The sequence below is a fragment of the Trachurus trachurus genome (assembly GCF_905171665.1).
Source record: "Trachurus trachurus genome assembly, chromosome: 23".
NCBI lineage: Eukaryota > Metazoa > Chordata > Actinopteri > Carangiformes > Carangidae > Trachurus > Trachurus trachurus.
The window spans coordinates 2284194-2299998 of NC_139912.1; the positions used below are offsets into that span (position 1 = coordinate 2284194).

The 15805-nt window shown below is 39.9% G+C and overlaps 1 protein-coding gene across 1 annotated transcript in view; it reads right to left on the reverse strand.

The window, feature by feature from the left end:
• The window catches only part of ptprb (protein tyrosine phosphatase receptor type b), a 61114-nt gene that overhangs the window by 1111 nt on the left and 44198 nt on the right, over window positions 1-15805 (reverse strand). The window contains exons 25-39 of the mRNA XM_083999492.1: window positions 13956-14105; window positions 12880-13019; window positions 11589-11728; window positions 10440-10546; window positions 10230-10335; window positions 8625-8705; window positions 7974-7991; window positions 6884-6965; window positions 6671-6761; window positions 4448-4524; window positions 3549-3683; window positions 2757-2879; window positions 1728-1891; window positions 664-799; window positions 409-529 (exon numbers count right to left, since the gene is read on the reverse strand). Of these exons, the coding sequence (XP_083855618.1) occupies window positions 409-529; window positions 664-799; window positions 1728-1891; window positions 2757-2879; window positions 3549-3683; window positions 4448-4524; window positions 6671-6761; window positions 6884-6965; window positions 7974-7991; window positions 8625-8705; window positions 10230-10335; window positions 10440-10546; window positions 11589-11728; window positions 12880-13019; window positions 13956-14105 (1671 nt within the window). The remainder of the gene's footprint in view (window positions 1-408; window positions 530-663; window positions 800-1727; window positions 1892-2756; window positions 2880-3548; window positions 3684-4447; window positions 4525-6670; window positions 6762-6883; window positions 6966-7973; window positions 7992-8624; window positions 8706-10229; window positions 10336-10439; window positions 10547-11588; window positions 11729-12879; window positions 13020-13955; window positions 14106-15805) is intronic.

Here is a 15805-nt window from a genome sequence, read left to right on the forward strand (position 1 = left end):
GATTATGGCTTCACATCTAATGAAGACCTAAAATTCTTTATCTCAAACCATTGTAATTATTACAAAAGACCAATTAAAAAAAGTTTGTCCATCTATATGAACTCAATACTTGCTGTTTGACCTGAATGATATTCTAATTTACTGAGATGCACCTGTATACATACATAAATAATTGAATATATGCAGAACAGGGAGACTTGTAATTAATTATTTTTGTAACTTGGATCTAATTTTTTAAAACAAAACAAAACAAAAAGTCAAAGTAACATATTGATGAATTTTACTTTTAGTTTTGCTACTCGCTACTGCTACTTATTTAAAACACTTTGTCTTTAAGACCTCAGAGGTCAGGGTGAAAGTGGAGGTCACATGGTGATGTCATGCCCAGGTGCATTGTGGGAGTCTCACCACGGCAGTACTCCGGGTTGAAGTTCTCATAGATGGGGTAAAGTGGATTCTCCTGCTCGCTGCGATGCTTCCGGGCCCTCAGGACGTCCCGGACACACTGGTGCAGGAAGGCGTACTGGCACTGTGACACACACACACACACACACACACACACACACACACACACACACACACACACAGCTTAGTTGGTTCTGTACCGGTCCGGTCTGGTTCTGGTTCCGGTCTGAGCCGGTTCTTCGTCCGTCCCTACTGTACCTCGGTCTGGACCATGTGCTGCCGGTGCAGCCGCAGCTCGAACACGGCGCTGTACAGGTCCACGATTCCTTTAGAGTCCAGCTGCTGCAGAACCCGGTCCAGAGCCATGAAGGTCCCGGTCCGCCCCACACCAGCACTGAACACACACACACACACACACAGAGGGTCAGATATACACTGCAAAAATTCAAAATCTTACCGAGTGTATTTGTCTTATTTCTAGTCAAAATAAATCTAATTCTACTTAAAATAAGACTCATCACATTTAAAAAGTAGCTTGTTTTTAGACAATGTAAAGATGCCAGTGTTAGCCAACGGCTAGTTTCAGACTGTAGTCCTCCTGGCAAGGTGTTAAAAGCCATTAAAATAAACACAAGAACATAACAACATAATTCATAAAACAGGAAAAACACATACAACAAACACATGTATCCAACAGAAACCAACAGACATAAAAACTACAAAGAGAGACAATTAACATGACACTATTATAAAACAAAAACAGGAACAAGAAGTGTAGTGCAATTTAATAGATTTAGGTGAGATGGACTATTTATGATGGATAAAGTAGATGAAGATGCAACAACGCAAGACCAAAACAGGGTTTCTTAATGGAGTTGTGCTAGGATGGGTTGAGAACACAACGAAACCAAATATAATACAGTGTAATAAAGTGCTACAGTGCACAGAAAAACTGTCAGGGATGGATCGATGAAATGGGGGTGCAGCAATGCAAGAACCAAGAACTTTTTACAAGCAAATTTTCCACTTTAAATAAGTAGAAAAATCTGATAGTGGAGCAAGTTTTTCTTTCTTATTACAAGCACAAAAAACTTGCTTTCACTGGCAGATTTTTCTACTTATGTCAAGTGAAAATTAGTTTGAAACAAGTGAAAATGATCTAAAAACAAGTAGATTTGATTTTGATTTGATGGGTCGTATTTTAAGTGGAAAGAGATTAGTTTTGACTAAAATTGAGACATTTTGACAGGAAATAAGACAAATATTCTATAGATTTTGAGTTTTTGCAGTGTACACTGGTCCTGGTTCTGGTCCTGACCCACCTGCAGTGAACCACGGTGGCTCCGGTGCTCGGCGACCGGTCCACGTAGTCCCGGACCGTCCGGACGAACTGGATGAGGGACTGGGTGCTCTCGGGAACGCCGTGGTCGGGCCACACGGTGTAGTGGAAGTGACGCAGCACCCGGGGGTAGCTACGGCTGCTCTCCTGTCACACACACACACACACAGAGTAATGATTATTGGTTATTGATCATCAGGTATAGATGAAGACCAACTGACAACTAGGGATGGGTACCTTTCACATTTGAATCCAGGTTAAAAACATTTCTCTTTTCATGTGCTTATAGCTGAGCTCATCTTTATCTATTTTATTTTATTTTACTTCTTTTGCTCCTGCTTTTAACTCTGTGTTTTTTGTTTTTATGCTGTTCTTTAAAAAAATAAAATAAATAAAAATTGTCTTTATGTAAAGCACATTGAGTTGCCTTGGCATGAAATGCGCTATATAAATAAAGATGCCTTGCCTTGAATCCATACGGTACCGATATACAACAACGGTACTTTTTGTGTGTATGTGTGGTAATTAAAGTTATTTTGTCTGAAGAAAATAGTCAAAATTCTGAATTTTCAATATTTATTTCCTCAGCCTTTAAGAGTATCTTATATTTTAGGGATGGGAAATGATTTTTGAATGATCAAATAGTCATTTAATGGGAAAAAAATTGAATATTTCATGAGACGATCTTGTCTGAAAAAAATGTAAATGCTCCCATTTTACTCTGGCAGAAGGAGAAACATGGAGAGACTCCTACAGCCTCAGAAAGGTGTGTGTGAAACTCTGTAGATTAAATAAAAAACAAATTAAATGCAGCGCAAACGCCACGATAAGCTGACTTTGTCTTCGTTTAGATGAGCTGTCATTACGTGAGGACTTTATTGAAGCTGTGAGTCAATATTCTCCGGTACCGATTCTCATAATAGTCCGTTTCGTTAGGTACCGAAATAATGTGAATAAAGTGTTTGACTCAACGTGAATCGATACTCGGTACTTTACTCTGGTGGGAATTTACCGAGGTGATCTTGAACTCTCTGATGGTCCACTCGGGCAGGACGGACTCGGACAACATCTGGATGACCAGGTCTCCGTAGTACAGGGGTTCTCTGTCTGGAGGCCAGTACTGATCACACTTCACCTGCACGCACAGAGACACACACACACACAGACACACACACACACACACAGACACACACATTAAGTCATGAGGGTCGATCCTCTGAGGAGCGTGAACAGTGAGTCTGATCTGAACTTTCGTTTTTGTTGCTTTCGTCAGTGAACCTTCATCACGTGACGAAAACGAGACGAAACGTAAACGGTGGTCGTGTGACGATATCTATAATAAAATATATAATGCGATATTGTTGACGAATAAAAATGAGACTAGATGTGGTTTACAAAACAAAAACTCTGTTAAAATGTCTTTTCATTTTTGTTGACCTAAACGAAACGAGACGAAATAACGTTATAATGTTTAGTCAAGTCGCACTATTGTCTGTAATGGATGTATTCTTGAGTCTATAAGGTAACAATAATATAAAAATAACTATATAGATTTAAATCATTGACTAAAACTAGACGAAAATAGTCATCATGGGTTATTCTGACTAAAATGCTCAGAGTTTTAGTCGACTAAAATGTGACAAAACAAAAAAGAGCATGAATGTGACTAAAACTAATAAAAACTAAAATGACAGTTTGGCACAAAGACTAAAACTAAAATTAAACAGTCCGCCAAAACCAACTCTACACCGAATGAGGGAATAAAAATAAAAAACACACAAAAAAACAACTTAAAGTGACTCACTCGTCCTTTCTCTGTGCATTGTGTCACCATGACGACGTTGTGGACGCCATGTTCCCACACCATCCGCCAGAAGTCGTCCTTGGTGCCGGGCAGCGGGCCCTGGGTGGCGATGTACTCTCTACGGTAGTTATTACCCTGCACATACACACACACACAGATTAGTACGGTGCGTTTAAAGGGATAGTTCACCCAAAATTGAAATTTCACTCATTATCTACTCACCCTCATGTGGACTAAGGGCTGGGAGAAGTTTCAGAGTCCTCCGTGGCTTCTCTGAGTTACAGGGGGTCTCCGTGCAGCACTGCATGTCCATATGACGGTTGAGAATGGGGCTCACTTTTCTTAGTCCAAAAAGACACACCAAAAAACATCCAAATACCTCCATGCTGCTCGTCTGTAATGTCCCTCTTGTATTGAAGCCCCGAACTGCGAAATTGTCCCGAAAAAAATTAAATAAGTCTATATTTCAAGCTTGTTTGTAGTGGAAGCTTCTCGAAGCTCCTCTTCCCGGTTCATCAAATTTGGACGAACTGGGAAGAGGAGCTTCTACAAGCTTAAAATATAGACTTATTTAATTTTTTTCGGAACAATTTTGCAGTTCGGGGCTTCAATACAAGACGGACATTACATACGAGCAGCATGGAGGTATTTGGATGTTTTTTGGTGTGTCTTTTAGTTACGAAGACAGTTGTTATCCATTTGCAACCGTCATATAGACATGCACTGCTACGCCGAGACCCCCTGTAACTCAGAGAAGCCACGGAGGACTCTGAAACTTCTCCCAGCCCTTAGTCCACATGAGGGGGAGGAGATAATGAGTGAATTTTCAATTTTGGGTGAACTATCCCTTTAAGTGTGTGTATTTGTGTGTGTTTGTGTGTAAATGTGTGTGTGCGTACAGGTATGTAGCTGGCGTTGATGTAGTCGGAGCAGGGGTCGTCCTCCAGGTACGACAGCTTCACTCTGGTCGAATCGTCTGGAAAATATAAAAGTTAAAGACGTTAAAGAGTGAAAACCAGGACTTCCTGTCACTTTGTGATGTCACAACTAAGCAGCCAATAAGCCCCGCCCCCCACGATCTGGACGCAAACATCTATCCATCCAACAACTTGCAGGATTTAGTTTCTTTGATTGTTTTATTCTGAAATCTCTTCTCTAATTTTTATTGGCTCACTTTAGAAAACTGTCGGCCAATCAGAAGAGCTTCAGAGCTTCCTCCTCTCTTCTGATTGGCTGACACCGACCTGTTGTTACTACAGAGCTCCAGAGAGAAGCTAAGAGAGAGAGGAGATGGAAAACTAACACTGAGATCTTCTCATGGATCAGCCCTTCAAAATAAAAGCCAGGAGAAGAAAAGGGAAACATGTTAACAACAACAATAATAATGTGATAATTTAAATCAAAGCTTCATCAGCGGCGACGCGTGTTTGACCTTTGTGTTTCATCAACGACTGAGACGATTAATCAACATGTTGTTTTGTTTCTTTAATGAGTCGTCATTAGTTAAAGCCGTCGGAGTAAACACATGTAGCTAAACACCGGCTGCCAATCAAACCGTCCGAATCTATAAATAAGACGAGGTCGACTTCTTCTTTTTCTTTTTCTTCTTTTTCTCTGAAGCTTTTATTGTTGTAAGTGAGAATATTTGTTCAACTGTTGTTAAATGTTTGTAAATGTGAAGAGGTTCAAGCTGTGACTCACACACGTGGGAGAAAACTATTTATCTTACAGCGTGTGTGTGTGTGTGTGTGTGTGTGTGTGTGTGTGTGTGTGTGTGTGTGTGTGTGTGTGTGTGTTTGTGTCCCTCTGACAGTTAATTATAAAGCCTCTGTTGTAAATGTATCGCCTCCAGTCATAAATCTTGTTTCTCTGTTCGTATAGAAAATTGGCTTCAGATCCACATGACTGAGGTTTAATGAGTTTATTTAAACTGACACACAACAACTGACAACAACTCATCTGTTTCCATGACAGTCAACTGAATATTGTTTATATAGATATAGATAATGTGCACATATAGAATGTTATTATTACTATATCTAATAAATATGAATTACTATTGTTGATGAAGATAATTTATTAAAGGGATAGTATCTTTTTTTTTTAAAGTGGGGTTGTATGATCTACAAATAGCCCCTAAGTACTTTAATTGCAGTAGAAGACTCTCTGCACTCCTCCCGTTAGCAACGCCAGCCCATAATAGCCCTGCCCAGAGATTTACAACATACAGTGTTGTGAACAGACCCAAAGAAACGGCCTATTTTTGCGGCCTAAAACTTATATTATAGTGAACAATGGAACTGTGTATTTTTTTTCAGGTAAAACCTCTTTTAGGCCGTGAAAATAGGCCGTTTCTTTGGGTCTGTTCACAACACTGTATGTTGTAAATCTCTGGGCAGGGCTATTATGGGCTGGCGTTGCTAACGGGAGGAGTGCAGAGAGTCTTCTACTGCAATTAAAGTACTTAGGGGCTATTTGTACATCATACAACCCCACTTTAAAAAAAAATGATACTATCCCTTTAATGCATGTTTTTATTCATTATTTATCACTTTAACTTGTAAATCTTACAACACCTGACTGAGTTTCTCTCTTATTTAGAATAAAAACTTTTTCGTGTCAGCCAGAAAAATACTTGAAAAGTAATTAACGACACGAATAAAGAAGAAGATAAATCATAATAAAGGAGTTGCAGAGAACTGAAGGTTTAAACAAAGATATTTATGGATATAATAATAAATATGACACATGAATATTTATTCATGTTTTCATCGCCTCGAGCCGACTCGGCCCTGACGACGCCGCATCACTGTAACCATGGGAACAGGTCCCGGTTCGTTAATTAAAGCTCTTATTAACGATGTCATGGTCGTAATAAAAGTTCACATTGTTCATTGTTTTTTTGTTTTTTTTTCCTTTTGTTACCGACTCAACAGCAGCTGCAGCTCCTCACCACGTCTTATTTAAATTATAAATGTGTGTTTTTCTTTTGTCCTGTGTTTCATTAAGGTCATTTAATCACTCACACACACACACACACACACAGACACACACACACACACACACACACACACACACACACACACACACACACACACACACACACACACACAGGTTCTTACATGGCAGGATGTTGTTGTAGCGGTTCTTTCCTCTGTTCTCCGGCAGCCGGGCCACGTCCATGGTCTGATTACGACCCACATCCTTCAGATCCTGAACGCAGCACGTCAACATGTTTTTATTATGTTTCATATCAACAAACTTTTTTTTTTTGGTTTTTTTTCAGTTTCTTCCTTTTAAATAACAATAAAAGTTTAAAGTTTTTATTTTTTTACCTCGAACTCCTCCGACAGCAGGTAGTTGGAGTCGGCCTGCAGCTTGTTCAGGTGCGACTCAAAGTGACAGGCTTTGATAGGACTGGAGTCACGGACGGTCGCCATGGAAACAGACACATCGTTATTATTATTATCAATAATATTAATATAATTACGGTATTGTTGTTATTGATAGTATTATTGATAACTGATGATGAGTTAAAGGAGAATTACGGTCATTTTCTAAGTAACGCTCGGCTCTACTAGAATAATATGCAGCCCGGACCGACCTAGCTCTCCTCCTGCTAGCTGCGCTACACTGCAGTTAAACAGCGAAGTAATGGGGGCAGAGCTTTAAAACTGTGACTTTGGCCTCTATATTATGCTCAAAATATCACTACACATGCTTTGCAACAACTACCAGTCCCTCACCACACAACACTGAGTGTGTATAACTCTGTTAATATGAGAGAGCAGTGCTACGTGTGTTTTTATCACGTAGCCTAGCTCTGTTTACGCTAGCTTCCTGGGTAGACCTTACTAGTCGACTGTCGAGCTAAGACAGAAACACAAGGAAAACATGCTTTTTTGGATCGGAATAAGCAGTTATATTCATATTGATGTTTTTTTCTGCATCCAAAATCATTTTTTTCCTCCAAAATCCATGTTTTCCTCACGTTTTTGTCTTTTGTAAATGGAAACAGTCCCAAGCTCGACAGTCGACTAGTAAGGTCTACCCAGGAAGCTAGAGGAAACAGAGCTAGCTACGTGATAAAAACACATGTTAACACTGCTCTCTCATATTAACAGAGTTATTCACACTCAGTGTTGTGTCATAAAGAACTGGTGGATGTTGTAAAGCATGTGTAGTGATATTTTGAGCATTATAAAGAGGCCAAAGTCACGGTTTTAAACCTCTGCCCCCATTACTTCACTGTTTAACTGCAGTGTAGCGGTGCAGCTAGCAGGAGGAGAGCTACGTCGGTCCGGGCTGCACATACAGTATTGCTCTCAGATTTTTTTCCTATGGTCGCACTCGAGGACTTAGAGCTGTAGAGCGTTACTTAGAAAATGACTGTAATTCTCCTTTAAACGTGGTGCAGACTCTCACCTGGTGACCCGACGGTTACTGCAACAGGAAGAGAGAAGACAACTGGTTATGACATCATCATTATCATCATCACTGTGACTTATGTACATGTCTAAATATTCATGAGGTTATTAATTACTGGTAACAACAGGTGAGGTTTTATATGATCATATTTCTTGTTTTATTTTAATGTGGCACATTGCATTTATTTAAAAAAAAAAAAAAAATTGTATCAATAATTAATCAGGTTCCTGTAACAGGAAGTAATGGAGGAGCTGATCTCAGTCTAATGTGCTGCTGCAACGACAGCTCCAACCTTTTACACACACACACACTTCCACTTCTACGGACTGTTAATGAGCTGAGTGTGTACAAATATCTGCATGCACACACACACAGACACACACACACGCACACACACACAGACACACACACAGACACACACACACATTAGTCATTAGCTGTGGACTGAGGGGGAGAGTGATGAAGTCGTCTGAGAGACTGAGCACTTTACTGGAAACTAATACTTCACACACTCACATATTGGAGGTAGGAGGTATTGGAAACTCATCTCTCACACACACAAACACACACACTGAAGGGAAATAATTATAGATCACACACACAGACACACACACAGACACACACACACACAAATAGAGACACACTTACCTCCTGACGCCCATATATATCCCTGAAGCTGGAACTTCTTTCCACATACTCATCCTCACCACCGGGTTCTCCTGCACAGCCCTGCACACACACACACACACACACACACACATATATACACACACACACACACACACACATATACACACACATGCATATTAAATGATGTTAACTACCAACAAAAATCCCAGAATTCATAGCGTGCCTAAAAACCACAGGCTGCAGTTCCAGTCCCGACCACTAGAGTGAGTCAGTCTCCATAGACTCCCATGTTAAATCGCGGCGCCGAAAATAATCGATTCAAAGACGCGATCGATGCAGTTACGTCACATAATCGACTTTTAAATTCAAAGTTTGATGATGTTGTTCACATACAGAGACAGTGATTTATTTTTATTTTAAGCGACAATGCCAAGATTTACGTTTTGTTTTTGAGAAATGAACAAGTGCACCTTTAAGTAGGCCTTTTCTTTTTCTTTGTATGTTCAAACTCCAAGGAAGCTGCTATTTCTATTGTGGAAATGTATTTAAATGATATGTAGATAAAAAGTTATCATATTTATCTGTCAATTTATGTCAATTAATGAAAAAGTCGTGTGTGGCAACATAGAAAATTGAGGATGTGATGCATCGAAACTGTCGTATATCGTATTATCGAATCAAACTGAATCATTGACAATACAATACAATACAATAAATCTCTAAATTGTCTTCGGCTCTCCGTAAAACAGATACAAATTTCATTAAAAACAACGTTAAAAAGTTAAGGATACAGTCAGGGTTCATCTTCCTTCATGGTGCACAGTGTCAGTCCTCCTGTGAAACTTTTAGCTACTAAATATGACTGAAGGCAGTGGAAGTTTGCACGTGTCGACACCATGAGTTGACGACATAAAGAGCTAATAAAAAAATATATAGGCTATAAATAACTGATAGTATTATTCGGTCAAGTTCTTGTTATAGGTTAGTGGTTAAACGGTTAACCATGTGCATCCCTAAAATAAACCTTTTACACAAAAATATGCTAATATTGCTATGATATGTGTTAAAAATGCCTATTATAACAGTTCAACACAATAAAAAATATACAAAACAGCTATACATAATTTTTGGCCAGTAAAAAATCTTTCTGGCCAGTAGATTTTTAAAGCTCACTAGCCAGTTGGCCAGTGAGCAAAAAAGTTAAGTTTGGACCCTGGATACAATTAAAAACAGAGTGAAACAAATAGACTCTGTGAATCATAATCAAATTGAATCGTGAAGCCAGTGAAGATGGACACCACTAGGACTGCAACTAACGATTATTTTCATTATCGATTAATCCGTCATTTATTTAAACGATTAATCGATTAGTTGTTTGGTCAATAAATTCCTCAAATGTCTTGTTTTGTCCACAAACCAAAGAGAGACTCAGTTTATTGTCATAAAGGAACAAAGAAACCAGAAATATTCACATTTAAGAAGCCGGAATCAGAGAATTTTGACTTTTTTTCTTAAAAAAAACGACTCAAACGGATTATTAGATTATCAGAATAGTTGAGGATTAATTTAATAATCGCGCGTGTGTGTGTGTGTGTGTGTGTGTGTGTGTGTGTGTACACTCACACTTTGCGGAGCCGCTGTCTGTAAACCAGCAGAGAGACGACGGCCACCATCATCCCGATCAGAAACATCCCAGCGCTCAGACCCTCCACCACGCCACCTAGAGGCTCTGACACACAACAACACAACACAACACAACACACACATCAGAGCCGTCATCAGGAAACACCCAACATTGTGTGTGTGTGTTGTGTGTGTGTGTGTGTGACTCACCTGCGTGCGTCCTGAGCGGCGAGGACAGGAAGGTGTCGGAGAAGAGCGGCTGAGGAAACTCATTGTGGTTCTCGTCCATCAGTTTGGTGAAGGCTCGAACACTCAGCCTGCACACACACACACACACACACACACACACACACACACACTTTACTTTATTTGTTTATTTGGTCGGGACAATGCATATTAATGAACAGTGAGTGCTAGAGTACCCACAGCAAATACACCGGATTTTGTGCTTTATGTGCTAAATTACATCCGTAGTCCCCAAAACAATACAACAAATTAACATAAAAACTCCAAAAAGACAGTGGACCAATAGATAACAGGAAAAGTACATTTACATAGTTACAGGGTTAGACATGATTCTATATATAATCTATATAGCTGGAATTAACTTCATTCATTGAAATATAAAAATATATGTCTATACAGTTGAGCTTGACATGATTCATTTTAAATATAAAAATATAAGTCTAGATAGGTACTGCACTTTTCATTAAATTCCTTTTTAGCCTGAATTAATTTCAAGGCAGGAAATAACACCTGTATTTGACCTAATGATGTTTCAATTTAACTCCAGACTCTGATAACTTGTTGTTGACATTTTATATAAGAAGGAATTGAATAAACGACAAGGAAATGACACATTATTACTATTGGAGATTCAGAATCAGAAATACTTTATTAATCATCCTTGGGAATTGTTATTTTACAGGAATATACTAATACAACACCCCATTATTCAAAATGATAAATAGATAGATAGATAGATAGATAGATAGATAGATAGATAGATAGATAGATAGATAGATAGATAGATAGATAGATAGATAGATAGATAGATAGATAGATGACTGACATGATTCACACAGTATTAAGCACTAGACACACACATATGCAGGACGTGTGTGTGTGTGTGTGTGTGTGTGTGTGTGTGTGTGTGTGTGTGTGTGTGTGTGTGTGTGTGTATGTGTGTGTGTGTGTGTGTGTGTGTGTGTGTGTGTGTGTGTGTATGTGTGTGTGTGTGTGTGTGTGTGTGTGTGTATGTGTGTGTGTGTGTGTGTGTGTGTGTGTGTGTGTGTGTGTGTGTGTGTGTGTGTGTGTGTGTGTGTGTGTGTGTGTGTGTGTGTGTGTGTGTGTGTGTACCTGTAGGATGTCTTGGCCTTCAGCGGTCCGTCACAGAAGCGGCCGTAGCCGTCTCTCAGGTAGAGGTCGCCGTCGTCATGGTAATGGTCACAGGTGCCGCCCAGCCGGTCTCCTCCGGCGCCGAGGTTCACCTCCACCACCTGATCAATCAATCAATCATCCACGATCAGATCAATTAAGGCTGTTTTTATTTTATTTTTAAAGGGACAGTTCAACATTTTAGTCAGATCCTCCATCTCACCATAATAACCCTCTATAGTCGCCACGCTAGGAAATAATCATGTAACGTTACCAGACAGAGTTGTTTTAGAGGTAAATGCAGCCGGAACTACATTCCAGACACGGCTGCTGGGCGGAGGGATTTCAAAAGAGAAAGTAGTTCCAGTAACTCTTTAAGTTATAGGCCATTAATTATGTGATAATGTCAAAAAAATAGCCTAGAAATAACAATGAATTGCGTCATAATGTCTAGAAATAGCCTATAAATAGCAATCTATTTCATAGGAATGTTGAGATATATTCCCTGTCGAAGACCTCTTAGTTGGTCGAAACGTTGGTTTTTAATCTTGAATAAATATTTTTGCATCCGAGGCTACGGAGTGTGCCACATTCTTCTCTTTTTCCTTTGTTCACTTTTTGTTTGTGAGCACCTCATCAACACAGGTGTGCGCTCTCCTCTTCAAAAGAGAAATATTGCCAAGAAATAACGATTGATTGCGTAGAAACATCACAGAAATATCGGTCAATTGCAACGACTTGGTGGAGAAAAAAAAATTCAAAGCATGAAAAGCATGTGTAATCTTCCGCCTTTATGAAAAACATGACACTATTATGACATTGACCTTTATTTCTAGGCCATTTCTAGACATTATGACACAATTAATTGTTATTTCTTGACATTATATCACCTAATTAACGGCCTGTAAATTAAACGGTTACCGGAACTACTTGCGCCTTTGAAATCCCTCCGCCCAGCAGCCCAATGTCTGGAATGTAGTTCCGGCTGCATTTCCCTCTAAAACAACTCTGTCTGGTAACGTTGTGTTATTATCTCATAGCGTGGTGAATGTGCAGGTCACAACTTGTCCACCAGAGCGTTGAGGAGTTGTTGGATTGTGTATTTGATGAGTTTGATTAGGGACAGGGGATTATTTTCGATAATTAAAGGTGATGACGAACCTACTGCTATGACTATAGGGGTTATTATGGTGAGAGGAGGTTCTGACTAAAATGTTGAACTGTCCCTTTAAGACACGATGAATGTTTTCCTGTGTGCCTGCGGGCGTCCTACCTGTACGGCCGAGGTCTCCGTGTCCTGCGGGCAGCGGCTGGGGAAGTACGACGTCTGATAGGCTCGCACCGAGGAGTTGCTGATGTAGTCGCGGTACGAGGGCAGCGGGTGGCGCTGCTCCGGCTGCAGCAGCTCATTGGCTGAGAGGAGAGAGAGAGGGAGAGAGAGAGGATGAGGATGAAAACTACTTCCTGTTTCTCCCACAGTTAGAGCACTGGAAAAGAGAGTAACGACACGCATTGGTTCAATGGAAGCGCCTCCTGGTGGAGGAATATGGGTTTTGCAAAAGCGCCCAAGAACTGACATCTCTGCATTGTTGGTGAATGAGCAAGTGTGGTATTTTCAATAATTTATGGAAATTTATAGATCACCCACGTTAATAGCATCATTGAGGATCCTTTACAGATAAACATTAAAGCAGAAGTAAGGTGAATATTTGTGTTAATATAAGTCTTAAATAGTTCTATCTTCCAACAGCAATCACTTCTATAGAGTGTTTGGTCTGAAACACGGGTCTGTCAGTCACTCTGCTCTGCTGTAAGCCGAGGAGAAAACTTCTTGTATACTTCCTTGTATCCTACAACCTTTATCCAATGAGGAGAGAGAACGGTATAAAGGGGCGGTCCTCTCTGTGTGTGCAGCCAAGGGATGCACGTGAATGTGGTGACGTAGGGACGAGGACCAATAGATCCACGACGAGGGCTAAAACAAAGTTAGCCAAAACGACCGGATCGCTTACTTCTGCTTTAACACATAGGCGAGTAAATAAAAAACTGTTATCTACATTAATGTTTCAATCTACATTTTGTAATAAACAAACTATAAGTATAATTTGATATGACCAAGACACCTAAAAACAAAAACACGGCCGTTTTCATCAATTTACAAGCAAGTGAGCAACACACATACATTGGAGTGAATGAGTTTTCTGGGCGCTTTTGCAATACCCATATCCTGCCACTAGGGGCACAAAACCCTTACCACGGGAGTCAATGGTGGTGTCGTTACTCTCTTTTCCAGCGCTCTACCCGCAGTGAACTCACTGTTGGATAAAAAGCGTTTTTATTTTTTCGTACCGTTGGACTCGGCCACGATGACGGCGAAGTAGCGCACGGCTCCGTTGGCGTCGCTGAACCAGGAGCAGTTGAAGCGGAACAAGATGGAGGACGACGTGACCTTCGACGACCTCTCGCTGACACGGACGCTGGTGGGCGGGACCGGAGGACCTGGGAGGAAAGAGATTGGTTAAAACACGCTGTCAATCAAAACAGCAAGCAACAGATTTTTGTGTGTTTGTGTATTTATTTTTCAATTTTTGTCTTTTTTTGTTCCTTTTTAAGTCTGAAAAGTTACTAATTATTATAGAAAAAATAATATTGTAACACACTAAATGACCTTTTTAATTTAAAGGGATAGTTCAACATTTTGGCAAATTGGCCCATTTCCATAATCCCCATAGTTTTAGCGAGACAGAGTTGTTTTAGAGGTAATTACAGAGACTGCTTGATGAAAAACTGTCCCTGAAGGCAACGCACATCAGTGGTTTTGCATGAATTTCCCTCTAAAACAACTCTGTGTGGTAACGTTGTGTTATTATCTCATAGCGTGGTGAATGTGCAGGTCACAACTTGTCCACCAGAGCGTTGTGGAGTTGTTGGATTGTGTATTTGATGAGGGAAACCAAGAAATCCCATAATGAGCCTCCGTAGTGTAGCTCTGAGCAGCTTGCGGCTCTTCTCCGCCGTTCTAAAAACAGCTTGCACCGACAATTAAAGGTAACAAACCTACTGCTATGACTATAGGGATTATGGCAATGGACCAATTTGCCAAAATGTTGAACTATCCCTTTAATAAATCTACATGTTTATATTCTTGAATCATGATATAAATCATAATGAGTGAGTATTTTATATTATTTTAGTTTTTCATCTCCGTCTGAATAACATTTCTGATGTTTTTTGTCTTTGTCTCTTCTCACACAAACTCACTAATAAAAAAAAACACATTCTTGGGGATTTTCCAGAGTCATTGCTTCCCTTTTTTTTTTTTTTTAGTCTTTGTCTTTTCTTGTTTCCAGTCCAGTTGTGTCAGGATGATTTATAATGTAACACCGGCGGAGGGAGGGAGGAGAGATGGATGTGAACAGAGAGGAACAAAAAGCATAAGAAGAAGAGGAAGAGAAAGGTTGAAACAGACGTGAGGAGAAAACGTTTTAGGTCAAAGAAACTTTTAGAAAAAAAAGGCAAAGAGGAGAAATAACTTTAAAACTTCACAGACTCATAATTCAACTGTTGTCGAAGCAAAGAACTGATGAATGAAAATCTGTCACATGTTTACAGTAGTTTACATAATAATTTTGCCCTTTTATTCAATATTTATGTGTGTTGCGGCTATTTTCCCATCAGCCCCTTGAGCATCTGTGGTGAGTTCACTGTCTGTACTGACTGTGGGAATTTGGAGCGTGTGTGGTTTCTAACAGCCGTTGGTTGAGTTACAGAGCGCTGTGTGATCGCAGTTTCTTTCATGGGAGCTGTAGTTTTGTTTTTACACTAAATAATCGTCGTTTAAACTTTAAAGGGATAGTTCAAAATTTTGGCAAATCCAACAACAACTCCACAACGCTCTGGTGGACAAGTTGTGAGCTGCACATTCACCATGCTATGAGATAATAACACAACGTTACCAGACAGAGTTGTTTTAGAGGGAAATTCATGCAAAAACGCTGATGCGCGTTGCCTTCAGGGACAGTTTTTCATCAGGCAGTCTCTGCATTTCCCTCTACAACAACTCTGTGTGGTAACGTTGTGTTATTATCTCATAGCGTGGTGAATGTGCAGGTCACAACTTGTCCACCAGAGCGTTGTGGAGTTGTTGGATTGTGTATTTGATGAGTTTGATGAGGGAAACCAACTAAGAAATCCCATAA